The sequence below is a fragment of the Urocampus carinirostris genome, chromosome 7 (assembly GCF_059441175.1).
Source record: "Urocampus carinirostris isolate Australia breed hairy pipefish chromosome 7, RoL_Ucar_1.0, whole genome shotgun sequence".
Taxonomy (NCBI): Eukaryota; Metazoa; Chordata; class Actinopteri; order Syngnathiformes; family Syngnathidae; genus Urocampus; species Urocampus carinirostris.
In genome coordinates, this window is record NC_142355.1 from 45,499,457 (window position 1) to 45,519,554 (window position 20,098).

A 20,098-nucleotide genomic window follows, 5' to 3' on the forward strand; every position below is an offset into this window, starting at 1 on the left:
ACATTTTCTGGTTCTCACATGTAACGCCCTTAGTGTTGACATATTCCTTTAATATCATAAAAATTGGTTTTTCACTTACCATTGTTCATGTCATGTAATATCTTCATCATCGTTATTAGTGCTACCTTTCCTAATCGTCCCATTTCCTCCTCGGTGGGCCATGGGGGGTTGTTGAGTCCAAATGAGAAAAGAAGCAAATTTCTAAAACTAATAAAACACAGTTAGTGCAACACTTTTACTGTAAAATCAAACTTTACCTTAGTTCCTTTGTAGTGTTTTCACGATAGTTCCCTAGCAATATTTCTGTAGTTTATGATATTTCTTAATGTGGCAACGAAATAGTGTAGTGTCTGTATAGTATTACTATAGTATTTTTGTAGTTGAATTTATGCTATTGTTATACTTTGCCATCTCATTTCTTGTTCTTTTTTGCTTAACTGCAAATGAATGGCTGGATTAAACCCTAGAGGTTTAATTTTGACCCATTTGTGGGAAAAAAATATTTGATTAATTTGTTTACCCCTGTGCTCAGCATCTTTTTCTATAATACAATTTTTATGTATTGTGTGGTATGTATGTTCTTATTCTAAAGCAAAACAATAATGTTATGTCTATGTTCATTTGCTTCAATTAGATTTTCATCCTTTAAATAATTTTCTTTTATTTTTATAGCTTATCTATAAAACTACTGTTATATGTTTTGCACAATGCTGACAATTTTTAGCACTACAATGACTATTTTTCACCAAATGTATATTACACAAACCTCAATTGTATGTAACATCTTACATGCAAATATTTTTGTGTAAATATTGTATTAATTATAACTATAACCTCATCTTCTCTGTTCCTTTACCTCACTTTAAAGATGGAGTGCCAAATTTCATTGTCAGTCACAATATGTTAACCCATTATGTAACTATGTCAGTAAGGGTATATTCCATTCTATCATGAATGGTCTGCATTTATATAGTGTTTTTCAAGAACACGAGGGACTCCAAAAACACTATATAATTTGTTGTTTTTCGTACTTAGCCAATTTTCAACAAATTATTTTTATTAAATTAACTTTTCCCTTTATTTCTTTTTTGTATGCTTCTTTCTGTATTTTTAACTTCCCTACCTGCTTTCATTCTCAACATAACATTTTTTCCTTCTACGCCTTCTAACACTGGCTTTTTAGCTCACCAGTTTAATGGGAAATTGACATATAACCATCTCACTTAATTTTAGCTTTCTTTTTCAAACCAATTAAATGTAATATTTTAGCTTCACCTATTTAATGTGAAAATGACGTGTATTGATCTATAACGAGTCATTCTATTCATTTGTATTCCACTCAAAATAAATTATTATTTGCTCTTTTTCAATAATTTAGTACAAAAATGCTTTTATCTTAAATCAATCTCTTCCAATTCACTCAATTGGATTTTTCCTGGTCTTTACAGTCCTTAATTTTCCAATTTTGAACTGAAAACCGGAATATTTTATCTTTATTTTTGTTATTGTATCTTTTCTAAGTGTTATTCTGGCATTAACTTCATTTAACGCATCCAAAATAACTCAAACATAATTTTTCTAAACTTTCCACTCCTGAATTTATCGTTTTCCAATTGAAAAAACAAAAAAAATTGGACCGAAAAAAATTACTAGTTCGTGTGAAACGCAGATTTTCCAAAAAGCGAACGTTTTCCATTCCCTACGAGATGTGCTCTCGGTTCCACCCAAAAACAACATATTTTAAACGGTTTTACTCTTAAAAAAAAGGTTTTTCTCGTCTCAATGGGCACTGCATTTGCTTCTTTTTTTTTTAAATTTTCAAAACACAAAGGACAACATAAAACATTGGAATTTAAGCGTGATAAGAAAGGATGACAACACAGATGACAGACATAGGGCCCACAGAAATTAGTTTAATTTACAGTGCACATTGAAGCCATGTGTTTTATCTTAATTTTTATTTTGACCTGTTCATTTTAAAATGATTTCAAATAGGGGACTCTACCGACTGCAGAGATTTTATATATTCATAATAGCGGACTACTTTTAGCCTGTCTTCTCTTGTCCTATGATTTACGAGGCTAATTCCTCTAGTAATATCATAGACTGCCGGTTCCTTTCCGGTTACTGGCTGCTGAAATCAGGCCCTGCCCTTGAATTTCTTTGGGATGAGACTAGTAATCAACCCCTACAGGCTACCGATTCCGTTAACGGTGAAGCGAATTCTTCGAACCCGGAAACCGGCTCGTCAAAATATGTATCATATATACACATACATATATATATATATATATATATATATATATATATATATATATGCACATTTTTAAACTTGGCGAGGCGCGAGCCCTCGAGCCTATTTAATAGTTGCTAATGAAAACCCCAATTGTCAACGTCTTCTTTCATTTTATGGCTTTTCTTAAAATTATTTTTAATCTTATACCTTGATACACGTTCTTACCTGAATAAATACCAGTCTGGTTCTTTTGGAGCCTCTTTGAGTCCGTCCAAGACTCCAGAATGCTAACATCGTGTTGCTAAACGCCATTTTGTCTTCCCCATGTGCTTCTGGCCTTTGTCTCTCAATCGGTCTCCATCGGACAACAAAGGAGGTCCACGCGGTTCATCGGCACCAAACTGTTAAAGTTAATACTTATATAAACTCTATGTTGGCAAAATTACTCAAATAAAAACAAGCATTAAGGTAAATAAAATTCCTAAGCGGGAGAGCACTGTTGGGTGGCCATTTTAGGCAAAATGCCTCGGCAGAACTGACTCCTCCCGTGTGTGAAGCTAACTTTATTCACACAGGAAACAAAAACAAAAATACACCGGAAATGCGACTTCAAAATAAAAGAGTACAAGACTGATGAACGTACAAGAGATGCAATTAGACTGATTATTGAAACGTTACTTCGTGTGTGTGTGTGTGTGTGTGTGTGTGTGTGTGTGTGTGTGTGTGTGTGTGTGTGTGTGTGTGTGTGTGTGTGTGTGTGTGTGTGTGTGTGTGTGTGAAAGATTGTTTTTATATTTAGGAATATAAAAATATATTCACACAGTGAATTCTGAGAAATATTAGAACCAAAACGACCAACCTATCACAAACTGCACTACTGAACACATTAACTTCTGTATGGAAAATGTTGTTTCTATAAAAACTGTACGCTGCTATGCCAACAACAAGCCCTGGATCACGAGTGACATCAAGTGCCATCTGAACCAAAAAAAGATGGCCTTTAAAGATGGTGATCAGCAGGAGCTAAAACGAGTACAGAGGGAGCTCAGAGTCCAGCTCCAGGAAGGGAAGGAGCAGTACAGGAGGAAGTTGGAGGAAAATCTGCAGAACAACAGCATGAAGGAGGTGTGGGAAGGGATGAAAACTATTACTGGCTGCAGATGTGGGGAGAGTCAACCAGTTAAACAACTTTTTCAACAGGTTTGACCACCCCAACTCATCCTCACCCCAGAGTACTGCAGCTGTCCCTCCCCTTCTGGACACTAGCACGGAGGACATCCCCCCACTCAAGATAACTGCAGCCTAGGTGTGTGGAGAGCTGAGGAAGCTGCGAACCAGCGAGGCAGCTGGTCGAGATGGAGTATCCCCCCGACTGCTGAAGGCCTGTGCGTTGGAGCTGGGAGACCCTCTACAGCGCATCTTCAACCTGAATCTTGAACAGGGGAGGGTCATCCCGGTCTCAAATAAATCAAGACCTGAGGAACTCAACGACTTCAGGCCGGTCGCCCTGACATCACATGTGATGAAAACCATGGAACGGTTGCTGCTGCACCACCTGAGGCTACAGGTCCATCACGCCATCGACCCTCTGCAAGTTGCTTACCAGGAGAAGGTGGGAGTGGAGGATGCTATAGTCTACATGCTACACCGATCCCTCTCTCACCTGGATAGGGCTAAGGGGGCTGTGAGGATTACATTTTTAGACTTCTACAGTGCCTTCAATACCATACAGCCTCTGCTTAGAAGGAAACTGACAGAGATGGGAGTTGGCTCACACCTTGTAGAATGGATTACGGACTACCTGACAGGCAGACCCCAGTATATGAAACAGGGGGGCTGTACTTCGGACACTGTGGTTAGCAGCATAGGATCTCCGCAGGGGACCGTGCTCTCTCTGTTTCTATTCACTCTGTATACATCGGACTTTCAGTACAACTGAGTCCTGCCACGTGCAAAAGTTTGATGATGACACTGCGATCGTGGGATGTATCAGAAGTGGAAAGTAGGAGGAGTACAGGAAATTGATTCAGGACTTTGTCCAATGGAGCGATGCAAACCACCTGCACCTGAACACCACCAAGACCAGGGAGATTGTGGTGGACTTCAGGAGAACTAGAACTCACCCGGTTCCTGTAACCATCAAAGGAGATTTGTAGAATTTGTCCAGACCTACAAATACCTGGGTGTGCAGATGGACAATTAACTGGACTGGACTGCCAACACAGAAGCTCTATGTAGGAAAGGTCAAAGCCGACTTTACTCCCTCAGAAGGCTGCGTCCTTCAACGTCTGCAAAAAGCTCCTGAAAATATTCTATGAGACTGTTGTGGCAAGCGCCCTCTACTATGCGGCAGCGTGTTGGGGAGGCAGCCTATCGTCTCAATAAACTGGTGAGGAAAGCGAGCTCTGTTGTGGGCACAGAGCTGGACAGCCTGCCAACAGTAGCTGAGAGACGGGCACTGGAAAAGCTGCAGTCAATCGTGGAAAATTCATCACATCCACTACACAGCATTATCTCCAGACAGAAGAGCAGCTTCAGCGACAGACTGCGGTCACAGTCTTGTACCACAGACAGACTGAGGAGATCTTTTCTTCCTCATGCCATGAGGCTCTTTAACTCCACCCGGCGGAGTAAAGGCCCACATTAAACCACACCCCCCACATTGCATATTACCGTCTTTTTATTCCAGTGTGTATTCTGTGTAGCACTATTTAGATACTCTATATAACATGCTACATTGGGTATAGACACATCACATTGGCTATTTGTGTGTTGTAATTTTTTTGCTTTATTATTATTTTGTTCTCCAGCACAGGGATGCTGCTGGAATTGTGAATTTCCCTGCGGGGATGAATAAAGTATCTATCTATATATCTAACTTTTTTCCTGCTTTTTTTCTTCTTTTATTTTTTTGGGTGCTGAGACTTGGAGCCTGGACGCATATTTGAGAAGGAAATTAAATGTTTTTGAGATTAAATGTTTGAGAAGTATGTTAGGAGTGACAAGGTTGGATAGATTGAGCAATGAAATTGTGAGAGACAGAAATGGAGTAGTAGTGGAACTGAGCAAGCGTGTGGATAAGAGAGTACTCAGTTGGTTTGGACACATGGAGAGGAGCGAATGTTGAAGAGGATCTACAGAGCAGAAGTAAATGGAAGGAGACCAAGAGGAAGGCTGCGATTGACGTGTAGTATTATGAGTACACTGCAGGAAAGAGGTCTAAATATAATGGAAGCTCGAGCTCTTGTTGGTGATAGGAATGAGTGGAGAGGTGGATGTGTTCTAAGGGATGGGCAGGGCACCGTATGATGCGGCAGGAGTAAACCAATGAAAGCTGTCGGGCCCTGCTGTTGAAGTCAAGTCAAGTCATTTTTATCTGTATAGCCCAGCAGTCGGCAACCCGCGGCTCCGGAGCCTTATGCGGCTCTTTCATCCTTATAATGCGGCTCTGATTGGCTTGGGAAAATAAATTACTAAAAAAAAAAATTATTTAATTGAAGTGTGTTTTATTTGTGTTAGTTTTTATATTATTTTAGTTCTAAATTTGAAAATTATTGTGATCTTGAAATATTAAAATATTAATTAAATTATTTGATATTATTTTTTCGTCGCTCAAAATAGACGTCACACTGCGGAAGCTGGTATACCCGCTGAAACGCCGTCTATTTTGAGCGACTTTCAACCCCGGCAAAGCCAATGGAGAAATGTAAGAAAAGAAAAATATCTCAAGAAAATAGAACATTCAATGATGCCTGGGCAGATTCATTTGCATTTACCTCGGGAGAGAGTGGCCTACCAGTATGCCTAATTTGTGGAGAAAAACTGGCTAACAATAAACGGTCAAATGCGTAAAGATGAAAGTGACTTCGTACGGCCCCGATTTGCAGAAGCTGTGTGCAGAAGTTCAGGAGCAGAAGTCCCATTAACCAGGTAAAATAAATATTTATGCAGATATTTTGCAAATATTTAATTTTCATTGTTTAGTGACACAGTGCTTTTTCCCCCAATTTATTTTATATATTTAGGTCAAGGCTCCGCTGCATACTTTGAAAGCCCAAGGCGATATAAGGATGACGGCTCACAGATTTTTCCCTTTTGTTTGCTGCATGCACAATTTAAATTCAGCTTTTTAATTTATTCGAAAGAGACATTCAGACATTATTATTTTTTCAAGAATTCAAAATGTGTTCATTACATCGGTAAAATTTAATTTTCTCCGTAGCACTCCATAAGACATAACCACACTATAGTTGTTTATACAAAGTGTAAAGGTAAGAAAAAGCAATATATACAGTGTTATCTTCATTTTAGATAAGATAAATGGATATGAGGATGACGCCTCATGGCATTTTTCTGCTTTCGTTTGCTACATGGACAATTTAAATTCAGCTTTTTCCTTTATTTGAAAGAGACATTCATTGTTATTATTTTTCAAGAATTCAAAATGTTCAAAATGTGTTCATTAAATGTTAAATTATCTGTAGCACGTGGATTTAAAGTAGTAGAAGAATTTTTTTTTTTTTCATTTAAGATGTGCGGCTCCCAGTGTTTTCTTTTCCATGGAAACCGGGTTCAAATGGTTCTTTCGGTGTCAAAGGTTGCCGACCGCTGGTATAGCCCTTAATCACAAAGAGTCTCAAAGGGCTTCACAGGTTATTACACAGACTATTTTTTCAGACTATTATTACACCATCCCCTGATCTGGAACCAGCATGCGGGCAAGGAAAAACTCAAAAACCTCAACATGAGGAAAATGAAGAAACCATAAGAAACACATGTGGCATCCCCCTTTCAGGATTACCAGACAGCAAAGGATGTTGCAATCACAAATAATACAGAGATATTGTCCAAGAAATGTATAGGTTATTCATATGTAGAAGTGTGTTTTAAGCTTAGATTTAAACATTTCCACTGAGGTTGCAGAACGGATCTCAGTGGGAAGACCATTCCACAGCCTGGAAGGAGAACGCTCTCGAACCAGCGGAACACTTCTTGGCTCTTGGGATCACCAGAAGACCGGCGCTCTCAGAATGAAGGTTTCGGACCGGAACATAGGGGGCAATCAGATCTGAAAGAAATGAGGGAGCAAGTCCATGTATGATTTTGTATAATTCTATGAGAACCTTGAAATCACATCTTAGGCTATCAGGGAGCCAATGCAGGTTAGCCAAAATCGGCGTGATGTGATCTGACTTTTTTGTCCTAGTTAATAGCCTCGCTGCAGCATTTTGTACCAGCTGAAGACTCTTGAATCTGGACTTCGGGAGACCGGAGAGTAGGGCATTACAGTAATCGAGACGGGAGGTAACAAACGCGTGAATTATAATCTCCGCTTCCAAATGAGACAGTATAGGACGAATTTTAGCAATGTTGCGAAGATGGAAGAAAGCGGTTCTAGTAATTTTCTTCACGTGTTTGAAAGGACAGATCGTGGTCAAATATGACACCTACATTTTTAGCTGAGTCACTCTGTGTGATGTGACATTTGTCAATGTTCACAGCAATATTTCAGAGTAAGTCACGGCATTTAGATGGACCAATAACTAACATTTCAGCCTTTTCAGAGTTAAGATGCAAGAAATTAAGTGACATCCACTCTTTTATCTCAGTGAGGCAGACCTCCAAATTTCAACAATTTAGTGTGGCAGATTCCTCCAACGGAAGATATAGTTGAGTGTCATCCGCGTAGCAGTGGAAATTGATATTATACTTGCGAATAATATCACCTAATGGAAGCATGTAGATGCTGAAAAGAAGGGAGCCAAGCACTGAACCCTGCGGAACACCACAGGTAACACTAAAGGGCTCAGATGTCATTTCGCCATATTTAACACCGTGCGTCCTATCTGAGAGGTAGGATCTGCACCATGAGAGGACGGTTCCTGAGAGACCAATCCATTTTTCCAGCTGTTCTAGTAGGATATTATGGTCCACTGTGTCAAAAGCAGCACTAAGGTCCAGCAGCAGCAAAAGTGATGACGCGCCAGAGTCCATTGCCAGTAGGAGATCATTGGTTACCTTAATCAAGGTGTCTCAGTAGAGTGGTTAGCCCTGAATCCTGATTGCATTGATTCAAAAAGATTGTTCTCGGATATGAAATTATTCAGCTGCTGTGCCACTACTTTTTCAAGTGCTTTAGAAAGAAACGGTCGGTTTGACACATGTCTATAATTACATAAGCTTTCTGGATCAAGGTTAGGTCGTTTCAGTGTAGGTTTAATAGCAGCGGACTTAAAAGCCGCTGGAACTACACCTGAGGAGAGTGATATGTTTATAATATTTAGAACTGAAGGTCCAAGGACCCCAAAAAGACCTTTAATAAGTGAACCTGGAAGCGGGTCGAACAGGAGTCGTCGGTTTGGCCGTATTCACCACCTGTTTAAGATTATCGAGTGACAGTTCACTAAAACTGGACAAATTCCCTGGACAGCCTCCATGTCGTGCATCTATAGGTTTCAGCCCTTTAGTATGTGTTGTATTGATACTGTCTTTAGCAATTTCTTCCTGTATGCATTGAATCTTCTTTTTAAAGAAGACCATTAAGTCATGGGCTGAATGGGTGGAACTATCCAGGATAATCTGTTGCCTTGTAAGCGATGTTACAGTGTCGAAAAGGATTTTGGGATTGTTCTTTTGTGACGCAATCACCTTCTAAAGGTAGGCTGATTTTATAGAGGCAAGGGCTGCTTTATACTTTAACAAGCTGTCACACCAGGTTTGATGGAAAACCTCAAGCTTGGTAGCGCGCCATTTTCTTTCAGATTTCCTGCATTCTTGTTTAAGGGATTTAGTTTCAACAGTAAACCAAGGCGTGCGTCTTTTAGGTCGTGATTTAAGCCGTATGGGCGGTACTGAATCTAGGACACTAGCCAGGGTAGCATTAAACTCATTCATGAGTTAGTCGATAGAGCCTTTGTATGAGGGAAAGGACGCAACTGCTCCTGAAAGAAGATCGGAAAGCTCAGAAACTGTGCCAGTATTTATATTGCATCCACTAAATCCTTCAGCTATTTTAGTACTACATTTAGCTAGCACCTCGAATGTAACTAAATAATGATCAGAGATAACGGTAGTACACGGTAACACCATCATGTTTGAGGTTGAAACTCCTCGAGTCCGAACCAAATCTAGTATCTTGAAATATCAAGATATAATATAATATATATATTAGGGTTGTCCTTATTTTTCGACTTTTAAAATTTCATGCTCTGACCCCTTGAATATGTTCCAATATATACAAAACGTAATTAGGCAAAGTTTCATCAAAATCAAAGGATATTTAGAGGTCGCTCAAGGCCTCTGAAATTTTGGTATGAAAAATAAGGATTTTTCGCACATTATATCAAACCTAGTGTACAAAGTTACTTGTAACTTTTCTTGTGTTACAATTATAAGCAATGGACTGAAACTGGATGTTCTAAAACGGCGTACACATAGGGTTAAAATTTCCGTTTTTTCTCGAAAATTGCCAAAATTTTACCATTTTGGGAAATTTCAAAGTCGTTGAGCTACCTCTAAATATTATCCAAATTGTTCAAAATTGCACACAGTGTGTTTTTATCGATATAAGAACATATGCGGGGGGTCAGAGCCCAATATTTAAAAAAAAAAAAATTCGACCCCCATTAAGGACCACCCTAATATATATATATATATATATATATATATATATATATATATATATATATATATATATATATATATATATATATATATAATATAATAAGTATCCATCTTTATGAGTTGGCAAATCAACTAGTTGATTAAAACCAAATGCATCAATTAGAGGCCGAAACGCAACAGTAAGTGAACTGAGTGGGGAGTTCATATGACTGTTAAAGTCCCCCATAATTATAATTTTGTCTGCATAGGTTACTAGTTCAGACAAAAGTTCAGCGAATTCGTCAAAGAAAGCTGTATGGCCCTGGTGCGCGATAAATAGTTACTACATAAATTGACAATGGAGAGGACCGCATAACAAGAGCCTCGTACGCTTTGTAATTATTAGAGATACGAGGAGTAAATTTGAGCGTTTTTTCAGAAATGAGCGCTACACCGCCACCCTTCTTCAAAGGGCGTGCTACATGGCTGCTCACGTAGTCTTGAGGAGAAGCCTCATTTAGCGGTAAAAACTAATCCTCAACCAAGTTTCCCATGGACCAATCAAGTTAAGTTTGTAATCACGAATAATATTATCAACAAGTAAAGCTTTAGGAGCAAGCGATCTAATATTTAAAAGACCAAATTTTAGCTTTGCTGAATCGTTTAACTTAGCCGAAGTCTTTGTAGAGATCGTCACAAGATGTAGCCGTTTGGGTGCGTTGAGTTTCAGACGTCGGTTGCTCCTTCAACTTGGCACGCTTCACACACTTCCCCGCACGACAACTCCGCTTCTGCATTCTGTCTTTACAGCGCCTCCATCGCTTCGTAGGTGGAGTGGCTGACCACGGAGATCCCGATTCCCTTTGTAGCTCGTTCGGGATATCATCGGCGGTATAAAAAGTGCCCGAAAAGTCGAAATTTTGACGCCCACCCAATTGAATAAGTTCCTTCCGACTATAAATCTTATTGGCCACGCATGTGTCCAAAAAAGAAAGCAAAAAAGAGATGAGAACGGTAGTAAATAGAAGGTTAGCTGGACAGCAACTAGCCGCAGCGTCCATACGCGCCGCCATGTTCATGAACAGAAGAGTGTGTTGTGTCACCATCACCTGATTGACATGGCCGCTTTCTGTGTCCCGTTTCATCCGGAGGGACGAAAGCATGACCCACGGTGCTTAACTTGTGGGTGTTTCGGCATTTGGGTTGGCCATGGTCCAAAAATTTTGTGTGTGATTTTTTTTTTTGCTGCTTTTTCCCCTTTTTATTATTTTTTTGTTTTCTTTTTTTTTTTTTTTTGTATGTTAGTCTTGCTGTCGGTCACCCCTCCCGAGGGATATGACCGGTTACATAGATAGATAGACGGATAGATTTTTTTTTAACTCCTTTTTTTCGTGCCCTTTTTCGTCTTTTGTTCTCAAGTTACCTTTTTGTTTTATTTTTTCTTCCTTTTCTCTTTTTTCCTTGTTTTTTTATTTCTTTTTTCTTGCTTTTTCCCTTTTTCCTCTGTTTATTTTTTTTTGTCTTTTGCCTTATTTTTCTTTTCTTCTGTTTTTTTTTTGATTTTTGTCTTTTTTTGCTTTATATTTTCCCCTTTTTGAGTCATTTTGTGCATAATTTTACATAATAAGTCGTTTGGGTGCCTGAAAGAGCCAGCCCTTTTAGGTGAGCTGAGCTGAAAGAGCCACTTCTCTAAAAAAAGAATTAAACTTACGCGGGAACATTGACATAGAATAGAATAGAATAGAATAGAATATACCTTTATTGTCATTGTTACAAAATGTTTTTAACACATTTTGACAACAAAATTGGACGTGGCACTCCAGTCTCACATTTTAAAGTGAGGATAGAAGAGAACAAAGAAGATAAAGGAACAAAGAAGATGTTTGTATTGTCCTTGTTGCAGGCTTTGTTTTTCTCTGGAGGGGGGTGAATGAGGGGTTGAGGGACAGACAGAGATGGTTGGATCCAGCTAGATGGGGGGAGGGGGGAAGCTCTGTACGCATGTTTGATGTTACTGTGCACACGGTCCAGTGTTTTTTTCCCCCTGGTTGCACAGTCCGAGTATTGAATGAATTTGGGAAGTACAGTCCTTAAGCATGACTGATTAAAGTCGCCGGCGACAATAAAAGGGCGGCAGTGGCTCAGGAGGTAGAGCTCGTCTTGGGATCAAGAGATCGCAGTTCGAATCCAGGCTTCTCTGTGTTACATTTCGAAGTGTCCTTGGGTAAGACACTGAACCCCTAATGCCCCCAATAAGCAGGTTAGCGCCTTACATGGCTGCACAGCCGCTATTGGGAAACGTGAAGCACATTGTAAAGCGCTTTGGGACGTCTTGACTTGAAAAGCGCAATATAAATGCAGATCATTTCTTTTTCATTTTAAAAGCTCCGTAGCCACATAGGTAAGAATGGTCACGTCGTTTAACTGTGCAGGCGATAATTGAAGTAAACCACATTTGTATTGACTCTCTGTATTTTGATGTCTTAGTGATAAAAAAAATACAATATTAAAAGTATATATTTTAAAAAGCTAACTACCGTAAATTACCTCCCAAAGGCACGGTTTAGGATGAAAGTTATACTAATATTATTAAAGCTTTGAAAACTCTCTCGATGTACCGTCTTTCTTTGTAAACATGTGTAACATGTATTTGCAACTGTATATTTTTGTAATGTTTTTATTTGTATTTATTTTAGACACTTATTCTGCATGAGCAAATTAAAAAAGAGGGGCGGAGCAAACGCCAACGCTGATGGGAAAGTGGGGACCGGTAAAAGTGAGTTTTTGTGGACACGGCGGACAATAATGGATATATATTTTCCCCACCCTTACCTTTGGAAATATACACTTTTTTTCCTTGGATTAAGTCAAGTCAAGTCATTTTTATTTGTATAGCCCTTAATCACAATTAGTCTCTAAGGGCTTCACAAGTTATTACATATAAGAAGATTAGGTTACTCGTATGCTATAGAGTAGAAGTGAGTTTTAAGCCTAGATTTAAACATTTCCACCGAGGTTGCAGATCGGATCTCAGGGGGAAGAGCATTCCACAACACCGGTGCCCGGATGGAGAACGCTCTCGAACCAGCGGAACACTTCTTGGCTCTTGGGATCACCAGGAGACCGGCGCTCTCGGAACAAAGGCTTCGGGCCGGGACATAGGGGGAGATCAGATCTGAAAGATATGAGGGGGAAAGTCCATGTATGATTTTGTATAGTAGTAGGAGAACCTTAAAATCGCATCTTAGGCTAACAGGGAGCCAATGCAGGTTAGCCAAAATTGGGGTGATGTGATCGTACTTTTTTGTCCTTGTTAAAAGCCTCGCTGCAGCATTTTGTACCAGCTGAAGACTCTTGAGTCTGGTCATCGGAAGACCGGAAAGTAGTGCATTACAGTAGTCGAGACGGGAGGTGACAAACGCATGAATAATGATTTCCGCATCCGACTGAGAAAGTATAGGACGAATTTTAGCAATGTTACGGAGATGGAAGAAAGCGGTTCTAATAATTTTCTTCACATGTGTTTGAAAGGACAGATCAGGGTCGAAAATGACACCTACATTTTTAAGTGAGTCACTCTGTGTGATGTTGCAATTGTCCAGGTTCACTGCGGTTTTAGAGAATAAGTCACGGGACTTAGAAGGACCAATAACTAACATTTCAGTCTTTTCAGGGTTAAGACGCAGGAAATTGAGTGACATCCACTCTTTTATCTCAGTGAGGTAGGCCTCCAAAGTTCCACAGTTTAGTGTGGCAGATTCCTCCATCGGGAGATAGAGTTGAGTGTCATCTGCGTAGCAATGGAAACTGATATTATACTTGCGAATAATATCACCTAGTGGAAGCATATAAATGCTGAAGAGAAGGGGGCCCAGCACTGAACCCTGCGGAACACCACAAGTAACACTAAATGGCTCAGATGTCAATTCGCCATATTTAACGCAGTGTGTCCTATCTGAGAGGTAGGATCTGAACCATAATAGGACGCTTCCTGAGAGACCAATCCATTTTTCCAACCGTTCTAGCAAGATAATATGGTCCACTGTGTCAAATGCAGCACTAAGGTCCAGCAGCAGCAAAAGTGATGATGCGCCCGAGTCCATTGCCCGTAGGAGATCATTGGTTACCTTAATCAGAGCTGTCTCAGTAGAGTGGTTAGCCCTGAATCCTGATTGCATTGATTCAAAGAGATTGTTCTCGGACATGAAATCATTCAGCTGCTGTGCCAGTACTTTTTCAAGTATTTTAGAAAGAAACGGTAGGTTTGACACAGGTCTATAATTACATAAGTTTTCTGGATCAAGGTTGGGTCGTTTCAGTGTGGGTTTAATGACAGCGGACTTAAAAGCAGCTGGAACTACACCTGAGGCGAGTGATATGTTTAAAATATTTAGAACTGAAGGTGCAAGAACGCCAAAGAGACCTTTAATAAGTGAACCTGGAAGTGGGTCGAACTGGCAAGTCGTCGGTTTGGCCGTATACACCATCTGTTTAAGATTTTCGAGTGACAGTTCACTAAATCGGGACAAAATACCTAGACAGCCACCATGTCGTGCATCTAGAGATTTGAGTGCTTTAGTATGTGTTGAATTAATACTGTCTTTAGCAATTTCTTCCTGTATGCTTTGGATCTTCTTAGTAAAGAAGACCATTATGTCGTGGACAGAATGGGTGGAGCTATCTGGGATAGTCTGTTGCCTTGTTAGCGATGCTACAGTGTCGAAAAGGACCTTGGGATTGTTCTTTTGTGACGCAATCACCTTCGAAAGGTAGGCTGATTTTGCAGAGGCCAGGGCCGCTTTATACTTCAACAAACTATCACACCAGATTTGATGGAAAACTTCAAGCTTGGTAGCGCGCCATTTTCTGTTAGATTTCCTGCATTCTCGTTTAAGGGATCTAGTTTCATCATTAAACCAAGGTGTGCGTCTTTTAGGTCGTGATTTATGCCGGATGGGCGCAACTGAATCCAGGGCATTGGCCAGGGTAGCGTTAAATTCATTTAGGAGTGGTTCGATGGAGCCTATGTAGGAAGGAAAGGACGCAACTGCTCCTGGAAGAATATCGGAGAGCTCAGAAACTGTGCCCGTGCTTATATTGCGTCCGGTGAATCCTTCAGTTTTTTTGGTACTACATTTAGCTAGCACCTCAAATGTAACTAAATAATGATCCGAGATAACTGTAGTACACGATAGCACCGCCATGTTTGAGGTTGAAACTCCTCGAGTCAGAACCAAGTCGAGCGTGTTTCCATCTTTATGGGTTGGCAAATCAACCAGTTGATTAAAACCAAAAGCATCAATTATAGACTGAAACGCAACAGTGAGTGAACTGAGTGGGGAGTTCATATGAATGTTAAAGTCCCCCATTATTATAATTTTGTCTGCATAGGTTACTAGTTCAGACAAAAGTTCAGCAAATTCGTCTAAGAAAGTTGTGTATGGTCCTGGTGCGCGATAGATAGTTATCACATAGATTGACAATGGAGAGGACCTCATAACAAGAGCCTCGAACGACTTGTGATCATTAGAGGTACGAGGAGTAAATTTGAGCGTTTTTTCAGAAATGCGCGCGACACCGCCACCCTTTTTTAACGTGCGTGCTATATGGCTACTCTCGTAATCTGGGGGAGAAGCATAATTTAGAGCTAAATACTCATCCGGGCGTAACCACGTTTCACAAAGACCAATACAGTTAAGTTTATAATCACGAATAATATTATCTACAAGTAAAGCTTTAGGAGCAAGCGATCTAACATTCAAAAGACCAAATTTTAGCTTTGAATCATTTGACTTAGCTGTAGCCTTTGTAGAGATCGTCACGAGATGCCAATTGTGTGCGTTGGGCTTCGGGTGTCGGTTGACTCGCAGAATCGACGAAGAAATGATGGTTGGATTAGACAGATCTTCATGTCGTTGCTCCATCAACTTCACACGCTTCCCTGCACGACATCCTCGCTTCTGTTTTCTATCTTTTCGCCGTCTTCGTCTCCGATTTTTCTTCTTTTTCTTCGGTGGAGCGGGAAAGCAGGGCGAACCCGAGTCCCTTTGGAGCTCATTTGGGATGTCGTGGATGGTATAGAAAGTGCCCGAAAAGTCGAAATTTAGACACCCACCTAGTCGGATGAGCTTCTCCCGACTGTAGGTCTTATTGGCCACGCATGTATCCAAAAAGGAAAGCAGGAGGACAGTGGTAAATAGTAGGATAGCCGGGTAACAATCAGCCGCAACGTAAACACGCGCCGCCATGTTGGAAACCGGAACTATCAATAGGCACCCAGAATCTGCAGGTCTGCAACAAATTTTAAGTACCTATATCATTTTGCGTTCATTTTGACGGCTGTAGTTTTTGGACTGTGTGCTTCAATGAAGGACATTTAGTTTCATTTGGGGGACTTGAAGTTTGGCTTGGATTAATCTCGTGTTTGTTTGGTGTGGGTGCGGCTTAATCGGTTTTCCCCTTAAAATGTGATGGGTGCGGCTTATAATCAATTTATAGTCCGGAATTTACAGTACTCCAATTTTGCAATTTCAAACCCGGTTTTATGCACGGATAGCTATTTTTGTGCTTGAATAGCTATTCTTGTGCGCTGAGAAGGTCTGGCCAGTGTGCAACTGCGCAGGTGTGCAGCTTAGGGGGACAATGGAAGGTAGACAATATGAAACAACAATAAAACAACTCAATTTTTCAACACTCAACACTATTTTTACTGTTTAGTAGACGGTTGCAATCACAAAGCGAAGATAATAAGGAAGAAGCAAGCAGCCCAGTCCGGCCCTGGCCTAGCAAGTCCAGCCTCCACAGCTTTGAAGACTCGTGAGTAGCACACGGCCATGTTGATACTGTATGTCAGTTGTCCCCAACCACCGGGCCAAGGACCGGTATCGGCCTGTGGGTTGTTTGGTATCGGTCCGCACAGAATGAAAAAACGTTGCCTTATATCTTGCCTCTAACATATTTATTTGTCTAAAAGGTCTATTTTCTTTTTCACACCCCAAAAAAATCTAACTTTAGGTCCGCGTTCACTGTAGTAAGAAGCAATATTGACCAGTCAAAAAATATTGCTGACTATATTTGCACTTCGGATGCAACAGTAATCAAACCTGGGTCATGGTCAGTGAGAAGGCGCCTAGACCAGGGGTTGGCAACCCAAAATGTTTAATGAGCGATATTGAACGAAAAAAAACATGTTTCAGGCTGCAAAATATTTGGAATTGAAGTGAGGACGATTTTAGGTTCAGAACTTTGGAGGTGCTTGGCACCCAGAGTTTCTGGCTGGTTAAATACATTTTTTTCCATTTTGCTTAAAGTGATATAAATGTATATAGATGTAAAATTCAATTATGATAACATTTTAATCCTTTTTATTCTTCAAAATCTTAAAAAAAAAGTAAAAAAAAAAAAAAAGGTTGCAACATTGTCATATTCCAGGTATACCTCATAAAACATGTTCAAGACATGATGCCATGAATATTTTTCCCCACTAATGTTCGATCCCATTTACGGAAGAGTGTGCGTAGTGGCAGCTCATGCAGCCAAGGGTTAATTAAAATATTTTTCTAAAGGCTTTATATTTCAGTTTTGAAATAAATTAATCGTAATTAATTATGATTAATTTATTAAATCCAGATTTTACCAATGCCAGTAAATATGAAAAAAATATGCATAGAAAAATAAGATAACATTTATTATCCCAAACGGTATGGCCTATGCCACGTGCATACAGACTGTAATGACAAAGATAGCTTTCATAATAAAGACATTCAAGTACTTTATGTCTACACTGTTCAACTGTAAATTTGCTGTAAAGCTGTCGAAAATATTTCATCAAGAAATGCATACCAAGCAAAGGTAAAGTGCATAAAGCTAGTGGGCTCAAAGACAAATCCTCCATAAACAAAATATTCAAATTCCTTATGAAAACATTGTAGAACACCCATCTCTTGCACGGAACTGATCCAAAGTTGTTTAATGAGGTCCGCTGTCTGACTGTACCATCGCACTGGGGTGCTTGGCTTTCGAGTGATATACAGGTATCAGGGAAGAAGTGCTACGGTGGTAATTAAATTCAGCTTTGCAAAGCATACATGTCATTTTCGTTTGTGCAAGGGCTAGGTAGCCAGTAAGGACCAAAAGAGCCATATGCAGCTCCAGAGCTGCCTGTTTTAAACCCCCGCACTCGAGGATGTTGATTACATAGAAAAAGGCTTTAGGTTTAATATCATCACGCTATTTTTAATGAACCACATTGATGGTATTACTGTGTTATGCTGCGAGAAAATTGTTCCACATTAAAGTGTCCTTGGTACAGAAAAGTTCAGGGACCACTGCTGTACGTCACATTTCCATTGCACACGTTGTATTTTTATTTTCCAGTTTGAGAGAACGTCCATCGTCGTCTGCAAGTCAGACCAGCACTGCAATTAACGAGCGTCTTCAGGAGCTGGTCCGCTTGTTTAAAGAAAGGACAGAGAAGGCCAAAGAAAAGCTCATTGACTCTGAGAGCTCTGACAATGAAAGTGTGATGCCCTGTGAGTAAAGCAAATCGACTGGTTTTGTGTAAGATGTTTAACTATGTATCCTGTCCAGAGGTGAGTAGAGTAGCCAAACATTTTACTCAAGTAAAAGTATTGTTACTTTAGAATATTTTGACTCAAGTAGAATCTGATCATTATATCATCCAATCAACAATAAATTACATTTAATTTGAAAATATATTTAAAAAAAAAAGATAAACTCAAGTACTTTAATAACTAATAAAAGTATACATCAAAAACAGAAATTAAGCATGAGTAGCACATTTAAAGTCCAAGTACTATTTTTAACAATCTTCACTGGCAGAACAACAAGCTAGCCCATTAGTCAGCAACCCAAAAAGTTGAAAGAGCCATTTTGGACCCCCCCAAAAAAAAAATTTGTCAGCAGCCGCATATAATTTAAAGCATTAAATAAACCTTATAATAAACGCTACACATGCTGCAATATTTATAAATTAGAGAATGTTGAATATTTTTGATAAAATTAAGGAAATGCCATTAAGAAATCACATTTTAAGGATTGTAAAAAACAACAACAAAGGTGCATAATGTGCCCCTTATCTGGGCAACAAAAACAGTGCAATAAAACTAAAATAAATAAAATAGTGATTCAAAAATACTCCCAGAAGTACAAAACTAACATAAGTAAATGTAACGGAGTAAGTGTAATTCTACTACCCACCTCTGATTCTAAACCACATACCCAGTTTCTCCAAAGCCTCCAGAGATGCAGCCTGCTCCTTCTAGGCAGCCTGTGGACAAGGAAGATGCTGAGGTTCTTCCAGGTCCATCAGGACCAAGATTTATCCATGAGGCGGAGGAGAAGTCAGACCTTCAGGTGAAATCCACTGGACGAGCACAGGCCTTTGTGCGCTTCCACTTACCCGCCAGCATCGACCCTTTTACCAGTGAGAGTGCCCCCTCCTGTCCCTCATCCGTCTCCACTGCTAATGCTAAGGCTCCTCAAAGAATTATTAGCACGCATTAGCTTAGCATTGACCAATGTTCCAAGTAAAATTTGGTGTATGTGTCTCTTTCTTCAGATTTAATGTATGTTCTTTGGATGTTCTTGGTGTCACTGGCATGGAACTGGAATGTGTGGTTCATCCCAGTACGTTGGGCTTTTCCCTGTCATACACCAGACAATATATATTACTGGTTGCTGACCGACTACGTTTGTGACCTTATTTACATACTAGACATCACCGTCTTCCAGCCACGTCTACAGTTTGTCCGTGGAGGGGACATAATTGTAAGTGCTGCAGTAATCCATATTAGTCACTACCGATGTTCCCTCTAAGCTGCACGTGTGCACGATTGCGCACTGGCCTAACACTTTCAGCGCTTAAGAAAATCAATCCTGTGTACAAAAATAAGGGCAAATTCTCAAGCAAATTCGGCCAGAAATACGGTGCATAAAGGGAAAAATAACGCAGATTCCTTCTGAGCTCGCGTGATTGCGAATTTGAGGTGGGTGGGTGGTTGCGTCGGAGCGGGGACATTGGAGTACCTTGTTTTAAAAAAAAACATTATTATTGTATTTATTTTTTACCACTAAGACATTAAAATATAGAGGGACAAGTGTGTTTTACTTGAGTTATCAATTACACAGTTGACTACCTAGCTACGTGACCTTTCTTACGTGCCTAAGTAAATGTTGCCATGCAAAGTTCCGTCTCTTTATAGAAGAGCGACTCCTTCGCGACTCTTTCCGCTCCCAAAT

General features: G+C 39.9%; 1 protein-coding gene across 1 annotated transcript in view; it reads left to right on the top strand.

Annotated features, from left to right (window-relative positions):
- Positions 1-20,098, top strand: part of LOC148363441 (cyclic nucleotide-gated channel beta-1) — an 80,437-nt gene that overhangs the window by 32,586 nt on the left and 27,753 nt on the right. Inside the window, exons 3-6 of the mRNA XM_088341099.1 lie at positions 16,556-16,654; positions 18,215-18,369; positions 19,083-19,283; positions 19,419-19,627. Of these exons, the coding sequence (XP_088197225.1) occupies positions 16,556-16,654; positions 18,215-18,369; positions 19,083-19,283; positions 19,419-19,627 (664 nt within the window). The remainder of the gene's footprint in view (positions 1-16,555; positions 16,655-18,214; positions 18,370-19,082; positions 19,284-19,418; positions 19,628-20,098) is intronic.